General features: G+C 37.3%; 1 protein-coding gene across 1 annotated transcript in view; it reads right to left on the bottom strand.

Moving 5' to 3' along the window:
* LOC134517476 (collagen alpha-4(IV) chain-like) overlaps window positions 1-18,065 on the bottom strand; it is a 74,482-nt gene that overhangs the window by 39,278 nt on the left and 17,139 nt on the right. The window contains exons 5-17 of the mRNA XM_063339014.1: window positions 14,767-14,901; window positions 13,797-13,841; window positions 11,906-12,022; window positions 9,039-9,107; window positions 8,779-8,814; window positions 7,956-8,018; window positions 7,444-7,479; window positions 7,207-7,248; window positions 6,140-6,220; window positions 4,842-4,895; window positions 3,196-3,255; window positions 2,446-2,490; window positions 1,333-1,386 (exon numbers count right to left, since the gene is read on the bottom strand). Of these exons, the coding sequence (XP_063195084.1) occupies window positions 1,333-1,386; window positions 2,446-2,490; window positions 3,196-3,255; window positions 4,842-4,895; window positions 6,140-6,220; window positions 7,207-7,248; window positions 7,444-7,479; window positions 7,956-8,018; window positions 8,779-8,814; window positions 9,039-9,107; window positions 11,906-12,022; window positions 13,797-13,841; window positions 14,767-14,901 (837 nt within the window). The remainder of the gene's footprint in view (window positions 1-1,332; window positions 1,387-2,445; window positions 2,491-3,195; window positions 3,256-4,841; window positions 4,896-6,139; window positions 6,221-7,206; window positions 7,249-7,443; window positions 7,480-7,955; window positions 8,019-8,778; window positions 8,815-9,038; window positions 9,108-11,905; window positions 12,023-13,796; window positions 13,842-14,766; window positions 14,902-18,065) is intronic.

Genomic DNA, 18,065 nt, shown 5'->3' with positions numbered 1-18,065 from the left:
CACAGATGCAACCACTTGTGCTTGAAGGAAAGTTACTGTTTTATATGCCGCTTTCCAAAAAGATTATTTCAGAGAGAAATAAACACTTCCTCACTTTTGTATTTCAGAATATTTAGAGGTAAGTTCATCAGTGTCACAATTTCTGCAGTATTGGTTTTTTATCCTCTGTACTGATGATAACTTGATAATAGCTTCGATGATGAGCTTTTTCAGCCCTGCTGTCTCTACTGATGATCCTGTCACCCATCTTCTTCACTGCAGCATTTCATTCCTCCTGCTGCTCATACACTGTACCACCTGGACCCTACCCCAGGGACGCCCTAGAGCTTCCCCTGGCTAGATTCACTGCTGCTTTGCTCCTTCTAGAGTAGCATCCAGAGCTGGTTTTTCATTCTGAATGTGCTTCAGCATTTTAGATTCCATAGAAAATATAATAGTTTCCCTTCGTTCAAGAGTCTGTTGTTAGTCAGAATTACAATATGATCATTGGTTCTGCAGCCTGAAGAAGAGAATTCCATGAGTTTATACTCTGAAGTGTCACTAGACTGGCACCTGGGTCTTCTGAAATGGTATTAAGTATCTCTTCCATGCTTTTCAGATGAATATTCTCCTCTCTAACTGATTAGCTCCCCAGATATGACACTTAAGCTTCTAAACACTACAGGAAAGCAACATGTATTCTAAAACAAACAAAAATGGCTAGTATCATCTAAGTGAGCAAAAGTAGGAAATGTTTAATCAAAGCTGGTGTGAAGGAGTCCAATTTCCATTCTGGTAACCATCTTGGAAAAGCTGCTTATGTGAACAGGTTGAACACATGCAAAGAGACTTTGGTAACTCATGCAAACAAGCCCATCTGAATCAAATTTTGCCACCTCATTTGATGCCAATTATCATACTAGTTCATGGACCAAAGTTTGCAGGATTGTACTGTTACCTAAATAGCAGGTTCATTTACCTAGCATATGTCTCTGGGAAATGCATTTCAACCACGAATAACTTGCAGAGTACTACAACTCATGGATTAGACAACTATACTGGTATAGTTAAAGGTAACTATTGACAATTGGGATTAACCAATTCCTATGGTATGCAAAATGGAATTTCCACTCTCATATGCACCAAGCAGGAATGTTTACTTACGTTGTTATTTAATGCCACTGGGTTAGGTAACTATGGCTATCATGAAAATGGTAAATCTTAAAAGTAGTTACAACTGTAGAAAAGGAAAGGGTCTGATAAGCAGGTACATTTGGAAGGAATCATTAGCATTTATATAGGGGAGCGTGTGTGTGTGCATGCGTGCGCATGTGTGTTTGGTGGCTTTTTTACCTGTCTGCCTGGAGAGCCAGGTTGTCCAGGAAAACCAGCAAATCCTGTTTCCCCCTGGAAAGCGTCACATAAATATAATTTGATTAATCTGTTAAGACACTAATATAAGTAATTGAACAAAACCCAGTAAGGCAGTCACACAATACTGTCATGTTGTAATAGCATCTGCAGTTTGTTTCAGAAAATTCTCTGGGTGTGTAGAAGAGATGGTATGTTTCACAGAATCTCTTCTGTTAAAAAAAAACAACCCACAACATGTATCACCAGGTTATTTAGATAGTGGCCAGCAGATTCAGTGTAGCTGGGGCACAGAACTAGCTGGAATACATATCAGCAGACTCTAATAGACTGTCTGCTTAACACAGCTGAAATTGGTTTGCTGCCTGCTGAACTACTGTTGCATGGCAGACAGCTGCATATCAGCTCCTCCTCTCCTTTTATGATATAGTAATATATTCATCCATCCAGTATTCAAACTCTTTAGGTAGACAGTGGTAAAAAATAGAGTAAAAAGCAATTTTGCAGATAAAACAATCACCTGGAACACAACTCTAGATGCAAATAATTGTACATTGATGTTATTTATGAATAACGCAATCATTACCTGAACTAGATTTGAAAATGAGATGGAGAGAGGAAACAGAGAAAAGGATGAGATGTAGATCTATATACCTCTATCTGTTGTTTACTCCAGTAAGATGTCATAAGTTCACAGCTAACATTTAGCAGACTTAAAAGCATAACTGGAATTTCTTGAGCCACAAATCGAAACAAAACATGCATATAACACAAAATACAAGAACAGTGTCACCATGGCAACCAAAGTTACCATGCTGTGTAACTTTTCTATCATGTTATATGCATGTCCTACTGGCTTTTCCTCCTGCTTGCAACTTCAGATCCCATTAGCCAATTTCAGCCAAATTTCAGTGGCAGAAACCAAAGACAAAGAGTTCATACATCCTCTGTGGCAACAGGTAGCAGGAGAGAAAGGAAGGAATGCAATGTCTGCTATCAAGTATGCGGAAACTCCAAATCTGCACAAATCCACAGAAAACCAAATCTCACTGATCCCGCTGTTCAGGGAGCTGTTTATACTTTGTATCTTCTTACCTTCATTCCAGGAAAACCTGCAGGTCCATAAGAACCAGGATCACCCTGATAAAAGCAAGCAGAATGTGAGCTTTTACTGTTTGTAAAAGCTTATTCAAAGTAACACTTACTCAGAATTGCTGAGCAGTTAATGCTCCTTAGCTAATTATTACTTGGGATATTTCCCAGTAATATTATTATTCAGAATTGCTAAGCAGTTAATATTCCTTAGATAATTATTACTTGGTATGTTTCCCAAAAACTTTGCAAAGCTTTTGCAAATACTTTATATGAGAGAAACGCATGAATTTGAACTACAGCCCAAAGTAAACCAGACAGGTCTTCACTTAATTTTTTTTATCATATTGCACAAAGTACAGTAGTGGACATGTTGCTCCATGTGAGCACTGTTATGTAAATCAAGCACAAGATGCTGTAAAAAGTTGCCATCGGCAGGTATGGAATACATTAAATTTACTGTTAGTACTGTGCTACTCCAGAGAAGCTTTGTGCAGCCCTAAATATTTAGAGGGTAACTCTACAGATTTACCTTCTTTCCAAGGACAGAAAGTCTGTATGAACGTATGTTTAAGTCTGAGACAGGGTGAGTCCCAGGGAAGGACTCCAAAGTATTCTACACAGATAGTATGATAGATCAGTTTAAAAAAAATGCATAAAATCTTCCTTGGAAATGCAAACTTAAACTTCTAAATATATTATGAACCTAATTATAGTGAATTTGTGAAATAATTTATTCTGCGATTTCCTTACCCTCAATCCAGGGAATCCAGGAATGCCTTTTTCACCCTTTTCTCCTCTCCCAAGTACACCCTGGAACATTCAAAATAATTGTTTAAACAAGATGCTCAGTGAAGTTTGCCATAAATTTTTGGGTTTGTGCATGTTTATTAAGTTATGTGTATATTAGTTTAACGGTTCTTGTTTCACTTGCTAGGCTCAATCACTGGGCCTTACTTCATACAGCACTGCTATCAGTGCCTACGTAGCTTCAGTTATTCAAGGAACTTGCTATGGTTTCTTCTCCAAGCTTAATGTGCTTTCAGCAGTTACATTTTTGGGTTTTTTTTTTTTAAAGCTCTGGGCATCTTTTGGGCTGCATCAGTCAATTTCTCAGTTCCTACTTATAACTAACAAGTGTACTATTATCTACATAGACAGCTAGTACTGGAGCAAGCATATAAAGCCCATCTTTTTCAGGGTAAATCTGATATAGAAAGATCAGTTTTGTCTCCTTTTCCAGTGCTAAGTAACAGTGATCCTTTTATGATACAAAACGAATCTGTGAAAAAGTGCAAGACTTAGAACTCAGGAATGTGATGTTCAGGCTTCTTTTTTCTTCTTTTCTGCCTGCCAAGCTAAATAAGTTTTTAACATAAACTAGACTCATTCTTTTGTCGCTAATTATCTTTGGTTTTTCTGAAATCTGGTAGTTTCCTGCCTGTGGATTTTCCTTCTCCAAATCTATCATCAGTAAAGACTCCAGAATATTTTTTGTGGTTGCTTATGCTCAGCATCCACGAACTCCTTACTGGCACACTAATGTTTAAATTAATTACACTGACAGAAAGAAAAGAAAAGCTAGAATAGATAGCAAACAGCAATTCGTTATCCAAACAGATGGCTCTGACTTCTCTACTCTTGAGGATACCTTCCAGTACCTGAAGGGGGCCTATAAGAAAGCTGGGGAGGGGCTGTTTGCAAGGGCATGTAGCAATAGGACGAGGGGCAATGGTTTTAAACTAGAGCAGGGTAGGTTTAGATTAGACATTAGGAAGAAGTTCTTTACAATGAGGGTGGTGAGACACTGGAACGGGTTGCCCAGAGAGGTGGTGGAGGCCCCATCCCTGGAGACGTTCAAGGTCGGGCTTGATGAAGCTCTGAGCAACCCGATCTAGTTAAAGATGTCCCCGCTTACTGCAGGGGGGTTGGACTAGATGGCCTTTAAAGGTCCCTTCCAACCCAACACATTCTATGATTCTATGGTACCTGTAATGTGAAGTTAAAGTCTTTCCCTAACATATTTAGGGAAACATACATCATGGCCCATTAAGAACACATAGACATCTTCTCTATTTCTCCTCTTGAGAAAAACTAAACTGTGCGTCTATTTTCTTCACAGTCCCAGTCTTTTATGTGTCAATAGCCAAACTGGAAACAACGCTGACCTTTTGCTACCAGGCAACATTCAATAGGTACGTATAAAACAAACTCAGAAAGGTTTTCCAAAGGGTTTTGAAATATTTTTGCTTTCACACTGATTTGGGTAGTGATTAAATTTCACAGCACAAATGCTATTATTTCTTCAATCACCTTGTTCTTTAAAAGATTAACCTAATAACCACAGAAAGACTTTGCCAGCAGCATGAAAAAAAAATTAATATCATCGCATTACTTACTTTGGGTCCACGTGGCCCTCTGTATCCTGTTACTCCAGGTAGTCCTTTTTGGCCCTACATATACAAGGAAAGGTGTTGTGTATATTAATATGCAGGACATGCCTATGTGCTGTTTAACTTTTAAGTCCTGTTCTGAATTACAACTGTTAAGTAGTATTTTCATAAGCACTTTTCCTGTTCCTCAAGGTGTACCAGGGAGAAGAAAATAAGAAAAACAATTCTGTACTGATTTTTATTTCTGTTAACACTGTCAAACCAGCATATAATGACTGTGGAGTGAGACAGATGTATCTTTGCAGGGAACTGCTAACTGGGGCTTTGTTCCTGCAAACAGGCATGGCAGTAGTTCGTTTTTGTTTGCTGCTCTATTTAGTTTGATGCAAGTATTCACGCACATAAATCTACACTTCTGTGCATAGCCCCAATCTGAACGGCATGCCTGGCTGGCTACATGGTCATGATCACGTCGTGTGTTGCACGGCAGCACGGGGAGTTTATATAAGTTATTTTGGTCCTTTCCCTCTTCCTCAAACACCTGTACTTAGACACCATTTGCATAATCAAAGCCTAAGATACAATATGTGAAATCTGTTGGCTCCCTGAGTTGAGGTTGCAGGAGCTGGCAATGCCAAATTTACTTTTTCATTTGTGTATTCGAGTAAATCAGACCTGAGGACCCAGAAACTCCAATATAGGGCTCTGTAATGCAATTTTTGTAACTCCTGTTCTTTTTAATCAAACATTCTAATCTTTTAAGGTACACAACTGAAGTTACAGTAGCTGTGATATTGAAGTACAGTAAATAACAGGAACTTGCATTAAAAATAGACAACAAAATCACACTTAATTTTCATATTAAAAGAGAACCCTAGAAGGGTTAGCGTTGATAGTTCAAAACATTACATTGGAAAAATCTCAAAGAGAATAATTGCCAAAAGATCTGAAAAATAAAAGCATTAGTGAAGAGCCACAAGAGAGATTCAATACCAAAGTACTGAATGAACCAACTTAACCTGGGATGCCTGAAATATGATTTGCTAATGACAAAAAGTGAAAAGAACAAAAGCAAGGGCACTATCTCCTTTATGCATCAAGACAGTCTTCTATCAAGGATATGAGCTAAAGTACACATGGGGTCTGCTCTCCTGAAAACCTGTAGGAAGGGTGCTGAACAGGATTTCTGCGGAAGCTGATGATTTATTACAGAAAAATTTTTCCTATGCCATCCTTGCAAAAATTACATCAGAGGATTGTACTTGCCAAGTTGAGCACAGTGAAATACGAAGACAAATTAACACCTTTTCTCCTTTGAACAGCTGAGCTCCAGGAGGTCCAACTAACAGTGGTAACCCAGGTGGCCCAGGAAGTCCGATGTCACCCTGTGGAAGCCAAAGGAACAGAAGAGAGAGATTATGTTCCATGCAGTGTTTCAGTGAGACTCAGCATATTTTCCTGTTGTACTACAGCACTACATATTTCTGTACTCATTGAATGTGTACTTGTACTAATACCCATAGATAAATAAAGGTACTGAGATCTGTTAGTCTCCCTACCGTCTCCTGAGATGAGCGAGGCTGACTATCTTAATCCCTTCCTATTCTCTTCAGTCATTAAAAATAATGTTATGTCTAAGGAAATAAATGTGAACTCTGTACTTATGGTTCCTGCTCCAAGTCTGCTGTGGAGATGGTTACAGGATTGTCAAATCTCTTGTGTGTATATACAGCCTCTTGTGTTCCAGACCAAAGCCTTTGAGCACAAGGCTTTGTGAATGTAAAGATGAAATTATTGATTTGCTATGGAAAGTTGTGCATGTTAGAAACTTACATGAATTCTAAGAAATGACTGGACATACTCATAGAAGAAAATCAAATACTCCACGTTGGTTCTGTAAGTCCTGAGTACGCTAACAGGTGGAGACTGGGAAAGGAACTATTATTATATGTTTGTCCTTTTTTTACACTTTTTCCTTGGCATCTGTTGCTGGACATAGCAAGAGATGAGATTCAGTGACTGATCTGGTACAGCCACTGTTACTGGAGGGTACTCTTGGGATTATTTAGGCAGCGTCTCTACAGAAGGTAATTGCTATGTAAATGCTAACTAACATATTGATTGTTGCTTTTCAAAACCTCCAGAATACGCTCGATTCCTGTAGGCAGCTCACTGAAGTAATCACTTCCGCACAGAATTAACTGATTGAATAACTTCTATTACTTCTTCCATTGTAACATAATTAGTGGGAGCACACAGCCGCAAATGAATGGGTTACAGGGAACCCAACAAGACTTTATTATACTTCTAACTCTACAGCAATAATATATTTAATAATATTTGATTTCTTTAATAATATTTGTTTTCTTACCGGCTCCCCCTTTTGTCCATCCACTCCAATACCTGGATTTCCCTAATTGATAAAAGATGTACACAGTTTGAAGATAATCAGAAAATGCTGACATTAGAATTTAATCAAGTAATTTCTTTGAAAAACTTGGTAAGAAATAACCACAAGGGATGCTTCAAATACTTATATAAATTAATCTATTATTTCAGGATCTAACAGGATCAGAATCTAACAACTTCAGGAAAAGTTATTGCCTACCTGTTCACCTGGCAAACCAGGGTAACCTGGAATACCCTTTAAAAGAGAATGAAAACAAGTTAATAGGTCGGATTTAGAGACAGCTTTGCTTTCAAAATTACCTCCTCTTGCCAGTTGTACCTAGAGGCAGACTTTCCTCTTGCGATGTAGCTATCCCAATGTGCAATTTACTTCACCTGGTCACTGCTTTCATGAGGGCTGAATTCTGGCTTCCCATTTCCCTATCTCCCACAAGGTGGCCTTGGGAAAAGGGGAGAGCACTAGCAGCGTTCCTGCATGACCACAGTCTACCAGGATGAAACATATTCAAGCAGGCATGGGAAGGAACAGCGTATGCTCCAATTCCTCAACTTCCAAACTTATAAGGTAAGGTAAAAAATCTCTCTTTTTTACCATCTGCTTCAAAAATTATTTCTAGGCTTTGATTCATATTAAGGCAAGTTCTAAAACTAGTAGGCCAGAATTTATACATATCCTGAAAATGCGAGGCTGTGTCACTGCGGTGATCTTACAGGCAAGCCTGGTTGGCCTGGGTATCCAGATGGGCCCGTTGTACCTCTCGACCCTCTAGGTCCCTGGAAAAGATGGCAAAAGGACTGTCTGTGAAAATACCAAGAGCATACCCTTTTCTCCACAAAACTAGTCCCTCCAAAATGCTTGCATCACTTGGACTCAGTCTCTGCATGGCCACTGCATTCCCCCGTTGCCTGAAGCTTGTACCACGCCACTGTCACTAGAGTAACTCAGCACCAGTTTCTAGATAATAGTGTGCAGATACTGGACAATGCACAGTTATATGTTATTAATGGATTGAAAGAATACTTTGCCAGTAATTGTGCTACCATATGGGGACTTGATACAGTTCATCAGTGAATACTTTTTTGAAGAGCATAAGAAGAGGAACCCAAAGCCATTAAGAGTGTAAACCAGCATAAAATTAATCTCTCTTTTCTTCTCACATGGTTTTATGGCCAAAATATGGCAGTGTGCTACATGCTTTTGGGAGATCCACCAGATACTATTGAAGTAGTTGTTCCATCTCTATGCATCTTGAATTTCATGGGCAAAATGCTCTGCAAACTGTGAGTATCAGGGCAACAACTGCTCAATGCACAGATAATACAGCTGGGTATGGTCTGTTTCTGCTCCTTTTCAGCCAGCACATATTAGTCATGGGCACAGACTATAGGGACTCAAAGTTTGTTAGACTGTGTTCTGGAATTTTGCTATTTAAGGCAGGAAGGGAGAAACCCCAATATTTCTCTACTGTACTAAGAAGAAAAAGTTGAAAGATCTTCATGACCAAAAGCGTATGTAGAACCACTGGCTACTTACAGGAATGCCAGGGTGTCCAGGATCACCTCTGTCTCCCTGTAATGACAACCATTTAACAAATGAATCATTATAAGCTTTGTTGTGGGTATTTTCTAACTTTATAACTATTAAGATTACAAGCTATCTGTTCCAGTTGTATATATGCTTTTAATCTTTTTTTGCATCAAGCTTTATTAAACAGTGAGGAGTTACAAGAACAACTATATTTGCCATACATGTTTTCCTATAAGATAGGATTTTTTTCACAATCAGATACTTACCGGAGGTCCTTTTCCAAAATATGAAACATACACGGAATTTCCTTTTTCTCCTTTTTGCCCTGGATTTCCCTTTAAAGAAAAAAGTCTTTTAAAACATGATCCACCTACTGATATCCTACACTTCTATGGAGATTGACTAACAATTTCTCAGACTGTGCTTTTCTGGTGCCCATACATTACTAGGTAATCCACTAGAACCACCATCACCGCATGAGCATTTTGCAGTTCTTTTATCTAACGAGACCCTTAAAAGTAAAATTGCCTTCTGTAAAGTTGAGCAAAGCAGCTCCTCACAGCTTGACTCCTGCTCCGTTAGATGCTCCTTAGCTCTTTGGGTACTTCAGTATCTACAATCTTCACAAATCTTGCCCTTAGAGTCAAGTATATCAATATGCCTACCTTTTCTTTCAGTGAGTCAGTGGCTTTAAGTATTAGCACTCTGCCTTCTCCAAAAGTTCATGCTGTGATTTAGGAGAATCTACTGTGATTCTGCATACAGTTAAAAACCTGAAAGTATGGACTGTGTTACATGTATAATCTTCAACATTTCCATCTATTAGGAAATATGTTTCACAGTCTATTAAAAAAATATCTGAAGCCTAAAGGCCCTGTTTTTTTAAAAACTAAGTTTCCATGGTACTTGCTGGGGAGTCCTTTATAAAACTTTTCCAGTCTTAACAAACACCCTCAAAACCTCAATCTAACTTAGCAGGAACAGAAGATTGCTTTTGCAAAATTTAATTGTAATGCTCAATTGACTGTTAAGAGCATGATATGTACATATCTGAAGAACAGATATATAAGACATTATTTCTGAAGTTTTCTCATTTGAAATCCAAACATAACACTTAACTATTGATTTCAATAAAATGAGATACTGTTTTTCATAGAATTTAAACACTTTAAAACTGTACTGGTTTCACGATATTATACACTGCTCAAATCCTGAAGTCAGAATGAAACAGGGAAAGTACTTAGCCCTGGAATGGTACCATAAAAAGAGTTACAGCTGTCTGCAGCTGGATATAGCTACAGTAGACTGGACGCAGATTACAGGTCAAACGACAGCTACTAGGGAACACATTAAACACATCAAAAGTTATACTTGTCTTTGGTTATTTTACATGTGATCTTTTGTGTAATAAAACATCTTTATTAGATTCAGTTTGTGTTACCGTTGCCATGACTTAGGTAAGGGCTTACAAATGGAACCTACTTTCTTCTCCAATTTATTGGTGAGGTAAAAGAAGTAAAGCTGATGAAAGTGTTCATAGTGTTAAATAAAATTATATGGGACAACGTTATAAATAAGAATAACATAATAGTGGTAGCTGTAATATATAGTCAAGCTTGTACTTGGTGCAACAGATTGATTTAAAAATAGGCAATATGTATAGAGAGATTGGAATAGCATTCTTGTACACAAGCGAATATGGTTAGGATGTCTTGTTTTTCTGGGTAGCTAAATTAATTTGCACTGGAATTTTAGTGTGTGTATCCAAGGCTACATGCTTATCATGTCTCCCATTCTTTGTAGGTTGCAAATACTTCCCTAGGCCTGTCAAAGAGCACGCTCCTGGAATTGGGAGGATTTATGCTGTAATTTGTCCCATGACTCATTTTTCCTTTATGTCATTTGGCTAATTATAAAAGGCAAAACTATTTTGAAAGCAATAATAAGTAAGAAAATACACGTAAAATTAGTGTTTGAGCAGAAGCCATTTTACCATTTGGAGGGTTAATAGGTTACTTTGAGAGGTATAACAAATGAGGTTATTATCAAGTTTTTTATCAGGCTATGTATTTCATAGCATTTATTACAGGTCCAAGGCTGAAATTATATGTTTTTTCTAATTTCTACGTTTTTGATAACATCTTTTCACTCTGGCATTCACCGCACAGTTTTTGATGCCCTATGGCTGAACCAGCATCTTATTTAGCTCCTACTAAACACATTTGACTTTTCATGTAAATTGCAGTTGTTTTTATTGTTTTATTTATAAAATTTCAGGGAAGCTCTTAGAACAACTAAGCAGCTATTAATCATTCAGAACTAAAACTTGTTTCCATGAAAAGTCAAAGACTGGGTACTAGATGTGTTCAGCAAAATTTCGCTGGAGCTACAGTAATTTATAACCCCTACTGACATGAATCTGTGTTTTATTTTCATTGCTAACACAACTATTTAAACAACTTTAAAATGCTTTCCATTTTAACAGCAAAAGTAAACAATATTGAAGTGCTAATTTGAAACATTTTAACTGAAATGATCTCTGTGTATACAGATAAACGACCAGGCAAGATTAGATGTGCACAGAGCAGTCATGAATAGGTATGTGTAAAAAGTGGCACATGGAACTGTAAGACCATGATTTTGGAAGAGATCTACTAATATTTGTGTGATCAACCACTAAAATCTTCAAGTGTTACAGGACTTAGATTTGTTGAAGCTTCCACTTACTGCTAATTCATCTCGGGTATTTTCCTACAATAAAGGCTTTTAAGAAAGTTCAAGTATTGATAAATGGTATGATGGTTTCAAGCTACTCCTCAGTTGTACTTCCACGAAATGGTATTAGCTTTGGTGCGGTTACATACTGGGGAAACAAAGTAGAATTTAACTCACACGGTAGATATATATACTTTAAGGATAAAGAAACTTATTTCACATTCAAGCTTAAACTGAACCTGTTAAGTCACCAAGTGTCCATCACTCCCATTAACCTTAGTAAGAATACCTGGAAATTCATTGTGCAGTGTAAAACTACTGGCATAGTCTAAAACTCCTTTCATTTTAAGAGCTGTTAGCTTGGAGGGGGAATGTACATGTATAGTGTTCACAGACAGTAGGAATGCCTTTCACGTACATAAGGACCTCTTGGTCCACTATAGCCATTTTCTCCTGGAAGTCCTGGATCTCCTCTTGAGCCATTGTAGCCATCAAAACCACGCTTGCCCCTGGGTCCTTCACTTCCTGGTAATCCCTGAAAGACAGTTTAATATTTATTAGAGATACACCATGATAAATAGGGAATTACTTTTTAAATTAACAGAACAGTTCAGAAACAAGTATCTCAAATCTGAAACAGAGGACATCTCATAGTGGTCTGTTTCATTTTGCATTAGAAATGTTTTCTATTGTGATCAACAGAATTTTTTTCATGTGTAACAAATGATGTAAGTATTTTATATCTTGTTCTTTGATGCATAGCAGATATTACAGGACAGCACTTGTTAACAGGGCTAGACTGAGCTCTCACTTGAGTCAAAAAGTAACGTGCTATCTTCTCAGAGAAAGCTCTAGCCCTCTAACTATAATCTTTCTGTGGCTGTAAAGAAAAGCTGAAGAAACACATTAAAGACATCTCAAGCCACCTCATATTTTTTAATTCATAGGATAAAACAAAGAAAAACAGGACACGGCTTGACTCAAATTATTACAGTATTTAATTATTTAATTTTATTAATTACTTTAAAATTAATTATTTAATTAATTACAGTATTTAATTATTTAATTATTACAGTAAATACAGTAATTACAGAGATTATGCCTCTATGTTCAAGAATTGAGGAAGCGATTTTCTAACGTAGCAAGGACTAACCAATGTCCAGACAGGGGTTAGTTCTACTCCAAATTAGAGACTAGGCAATACAAACACTGAGATTTTCCTTGGAATAATCTTTCCTTTGGAGGAAAAATAATTTTGACAGAATTAAACATTTTTATAAATAATAAATGGTAATTTTGACCTAATTTTTTTTTTTTGGGGGGGGGGGGGAAGGTGGAGTTCCGAAAAATCATCAGGAAAGCATCCTGGCTGTTTGTCTAAAATATTTTTTGTCAATTTTACCTTCTTCTTATCTTTAAGGTTCTTCATCCCAATTTGTGGACACTTTTTTCATAAAAAGAATATACATTTCTTAGGAGCGCTTCTTTTTTGTGCCTTGTGGCACTTGTGATCTCTACATTAATCAGACATTCTGGCAACAGTGCCATTGTCAAGTGTGGACAGCTGACAAGCAGATGCTAAGACACCCACTCAGTTTCTGGTTCTGTTTTCACATTCAAAATTCAACATTTTAACTTTGATCCATATGAAACAAATAACAGCATAGGAATTCAGTTCTACTAAACAGCATTTTTCAAATACTGTATCTAAGAGATACTATCTTTCTTTTACCACATCCATTTCCATACTGAAGAAGACATTCAGAAAACTATAAAATCACATGCTTATTAAAGATATATTTAGGACCCACTTTCCTTCTTCAGTCCCTATTCAGGTTAAAATTATGGGACTCAGTTGCTCTTTTTTTTCTGCAAAAGGACTACAAGCAAAAATCAGAATGTTTGATCAGAAAACATACATCATTTGAGATACTTTCAGAGATGTTAAGAATGCTGCAATCTGACTACACCTTCTATACAGCCTGAGGAAAACAAACTCATTGTTTTTAATCCTAGCACTGACACATGCTGCATGGACATGGGTTAGTCTCTACCTTCACCACCCTACTCCTGCATAAAAATTATGTACTTACCTCACTGGGTTTTTTTGGAGTTTGTTATCAATAGTAAACACAGTTGAAGTTAACCTGGCTATTTTACATTTTTGCAAAACATGTAATTCTATAGGTGACAGGATATCAATAGGTATAAAGCCAAACAATTTATTAAGTGTATTATTTTATTAGAGGAGTTGCTACGACTGTATAGAAACTGTAATTTTTATGAAGTAATATTTATTCAATACATACAGGAACACCGTCTAAACCAGGAAATCCCGGGACTCCAGTTGGGCCCTAAAAACAGTTGACATGAAAAAACAAAGTTGCAGAGATCATTAACTCTTAAAAAGAATGAAAAACAAGAATATGTGATGCTATATAGCGAGAAAAAAGTATCAGTCTTGTTTGAAATATGAATAAAAAACCATAATTGTCAGAAATTATGTGCTTAGCAGGAGACTAGTGCCAACAGCTACCCATGTAGCAGACAGTACAGTACAGGACAAATGTCTAATACTCATTCATTCTCCAAAGATTATAAAATGACAGAGAAGGGGGAGTTGCCTATAACTTATAAAATAATTCTGTATGTAATTTCACAACCCTGCTCCTGTTTTGATAATACCAGCAGCACAAGTTCTATTTATGGGCCTTACATTTCAGGTGTGTTAGACACTGACATTAGTGATTTCAGTCATCCACTGAGATCAGTGGAATCAGACCATTAAAACTAATATAAAGTACCAAGAGCCAAGCACGGGATTGTACAGCTATGAAAGATATGGACTTGAACAGCAATTTATAATCCATAAATTAATTATGGATTATTTAATTAATATTAATCCATTAATTAATTACTGTTAATAAAATTCTGTTTAGCGTGCAGCACTTTTAAAAGCACTATACTCCTCCTTCCAGCTCCACATTCCTCCCACAGCCCTCTGAGGTTAAGGAGAATGCCATGCTATGTAACAATTGGAGACTGGGTCTGTTTCATTTTATTTTATGTCTTCTGACAGTTCTAATTTTGCAATCCACAGCAAAAATCCCCTGAAACATTTTTTTCAAAGGAAGCTGTAATTAATTTCAGTGAGAATTCTGTGTGAGCAAGAGTATAGTTCGGCAAATGCTTTTTGATCATTCAGGTTCTGTTTCACTTGCCAATATTTAACATCACATACTGTATGCACCTAGAAGAGCTGCCTGTGGTGTTTCCTACCTTATCACCTTTTTCTCCAGCTGGCCCAGGCTGCCCATTCTCACCTCTCCGTCCTTTTTCCCCTGGCAGACCAGCTGGTCCTGTAGATCCCAAGGACCCAATCGGACCCTGAGCTCCCAGCTCACCAGGCCGACCCTGAAAAGAGTCCAAAGAAGTTAATGACTACTGCTGTAAACCTCACAGCAGGCAGCATTTTGGAGATGACTGTATAGATAAAACAAGGCTTACAATGTATACATACTTACGATTCTAAACAGTTTGCTGTACAGCCTGCAGATCTGTTCCATGCATTAGATGCTATAGGAACATGACCTTTACATTTAACAACTTGCTCAATGTGATAATTTCTTTTCACCTTCATCAGGCCTCCAGCATCACCTCTCTGAGATGCCTGGGATAAATTGCAAGTCTTCCTGGCTCTACTAATGTAAGTATCACCTTCTGCAAGCATGAGATTCCACTGAGCACCATATGTTTTTCAGACTTGACTTGTGAGCTGTCTACACTTTCACCCTACAAAATCTGCATATTTACAGGTCTTTATTTCTCTTACTCATCTTTTTTATTCTGTATTGTTATCTTTGTTTAGCTATAACTTGTTTTGTTTCCCAGCTGAAGAATGTTTTGCTTTCTTTTCAGAATTCATCAATCAATTATACCACATTATTAAAAAAGAGAGCAAAATGGAGCCCCATGCAGCCCCAAGAAAAGCATATGGCTCTTAGACCACTTGAGGGCAGTAAAGGATATTTCAGTGCAACCTCCATTCACAGAAATGACAGACCATACGTTTATTCCTATGAATGGACTGAAGGAAAACAAAATGACAGAAATCAAAGGTGATTGTAAGCAGATATGTTAGCTTCATGACTCAAATAATGTTGAAGCAACAGAACTAAATTCCTTGCTTCTCAGTGTAAACATTTCACCAGAGTGAATCTGAACAAAATCTTACCTTGTGAATTGCAAGCAGGGACCTAAAACTCTCTTTCTTTTTATTTATTCTCTATTTATCTCTTAAAATATGTCAATATAATCAGTGTGATTTAACAGTTGGACATGAAGGGAAGGAATGTATGGTGTTCATCATCCAATCAAATTAGCCAAGAAACAGAATAATGAGAAGGTAACTCACTACATGCTTGGAACAGAAATATACTATAGGCTTATGCTTTACTGGAAGCAGGACTGGATCACCACTGGCCCTGAAGCTATGAACAGGAATTTAGTCCAGAGGCTACGAAAAGAAGTCCTACACTTGCAAATAAGGACTATGTGAAAAAGTATCCTCCTATAACTCATGTTCTGTTTGCCATTACTGGATCCTCTCACTTAAACCTTGATCCTGCTTCCAGTGAAGTCACTGGTAAAAATACCAGGGCAGAATCAGCATGTCTTCAGCAACAGTTACAATTTTCTTGATACCATAATTTGAGCTGTGTAAAATATTATGCAAATTAAGGTCTACTAGTATTAAAATCTGCTGAGTTTGCATCCTTGTTAACAATGAATGGACAGTCAGGATTCTGGGTGTTTAATTTGAGTATTTGCTTGCATGAACAATCGCAGCCTGTCTATTGGCAGTGCATTGCACATCCACTGTTGTAAAACTGAATTTATTCATTGAAGTACTCCTAAAGCAGCTATTACATCCTTTAAATACTTGACAAAAAAGACTGGACAACCAGTTTAATTAAAGCATAATTTTGAGTATAAGGAAAGTGAAATGAATGAGACTAATACTATAGTAACCGTTTGAACCATTCACTCTACTGGAAGCGGTACGGTTTCTTTAGTACACTGAACTAGCTGTTACCATGCAAAATGCAACATTCATCAGCAAGAAAAAAAAAGGCACAAGATTTTTCTCACCACTGCTCTAATGCCTTTGTCTCAACAATGCATTTTGTTGACAAGTTTCTGCAGCAATTCAAATATTTTTAATTCATAGTGTATATGCTCTGCATTCAAGAGTTGAAAGAGAAAATTTTCAAATCATGTTATATCCTTTGGACAGCTGAAGAAACATGATTTTGATAGTACTCAGAAAAAAGCTGAGACACTGTGTTAATTCTGTGGTAATTATCTATCATAATTAACCAATAAACACTTCCAGGACATGTAGTCCTTTAGGCTCATAAAATGTCTTCCTTAGTTGCTACACTGTGAATTTAATTGACTCCACGGTTTATGTCTTCAGTAGGAGGTAGTGATGTCATAAATCGGAGTCACTGAATCCAGAATTCACAATAGGTTTGACAGCTGATACAACTTTAGCATGCCATGTGAAGCTGGTGGATTGTCTCTCTTTCTTTCAGCTCAAAGACTGATAATGACTGGGCGCTTTGTTAAGACAAAACTGATACCATGTCATAACATCTATTATCACATCTATTATTTGTGCCCATCCAATGTGACTACCACAGCATTACAGTCTCAGGACAGCTGTACAAATAAAGAGGATGAAGGTAGTCATGCTCATGTGGAAATGACAAATTAACTCAGTTAAAACGAACAGAATATTATGCCTGCTCTGCCATCTGATGCCAATAAATTCCTTTAGGATTTCAATGCCTTGTTAATTGTCTAGGTCAGGAACTACCCATGCCAAGACTATGGTCTGTTATTTTAGCATATCCTGGGCTTGACCTGCAGTAAGAAACTGACTTTTGACAAAACAAGACTATATTATTTTTAATTAAGTATGCTTCCTTAAGACTCAGACTGCAAATACTTCAGAATCATGCAGCAAAGCATTTAATACTGTTTGGAAAAGGCAATGGCCAAGGTTATTCGGAATTACTCTTTTTGGTTGCCTGATACACTGAAGAGCACCTGATTTTTAGTGCCCTGAGCACCTAATTGTCTGAAAGCACAATGTTTTAAAGGAGTCTTAATTGGGAATCAAAAAACTGGTTCATGCTATTAAGAGTGAATTGCGTCCTGCTTCTCCTTATCAATAAAGTCAAAAGAAGTCCAATTATTGCCTTCAATTAGGACAGTACCCCATGTGACAGGCTATGTGGATGTACCAGTGATATGTGAAATGCATCTACCTTCTGTTCACATGAACAAAAATGAAAATGCCCAGCAACTCCACAGAATCAGACTGGAGGCAAAAAATATTGTGCCCTTTTTCATTCTGCACTAGACTCTGGGTTGTAACCAGTCTTCCTCATTTTATCAGCAGCAGGACAGAGAAAGGGAGGAAAGTAGAGCAGTTTGGGGGGGTAACAGAGGAGTGCACATGAAGGCATTTGTTTTCTTTTGTAATTTTCTTAGTGAGGTGGGAGCATCTG

This window comes from Chroicocephalus ridibundus, chromosome 6, assembly GCF_963924245.1.
Source record: "Chroicocephalus ridibundus chromosome 6, bChrRid1.1, whole genome shotgun sequence".
Taxonomy (NCBI): domain Eukaryota; kingdom Metazoa; phylum Chordata; class Aves; order Charadriiformes; family Laridae; genus Chroicocephalus; species Chroicocephalus ridibundus.
The sequence above is the reverse complement of the archived record's forward strand: the minus strand, read 5'-3'. Positions and strand labels throughout refer to the sequence as shown.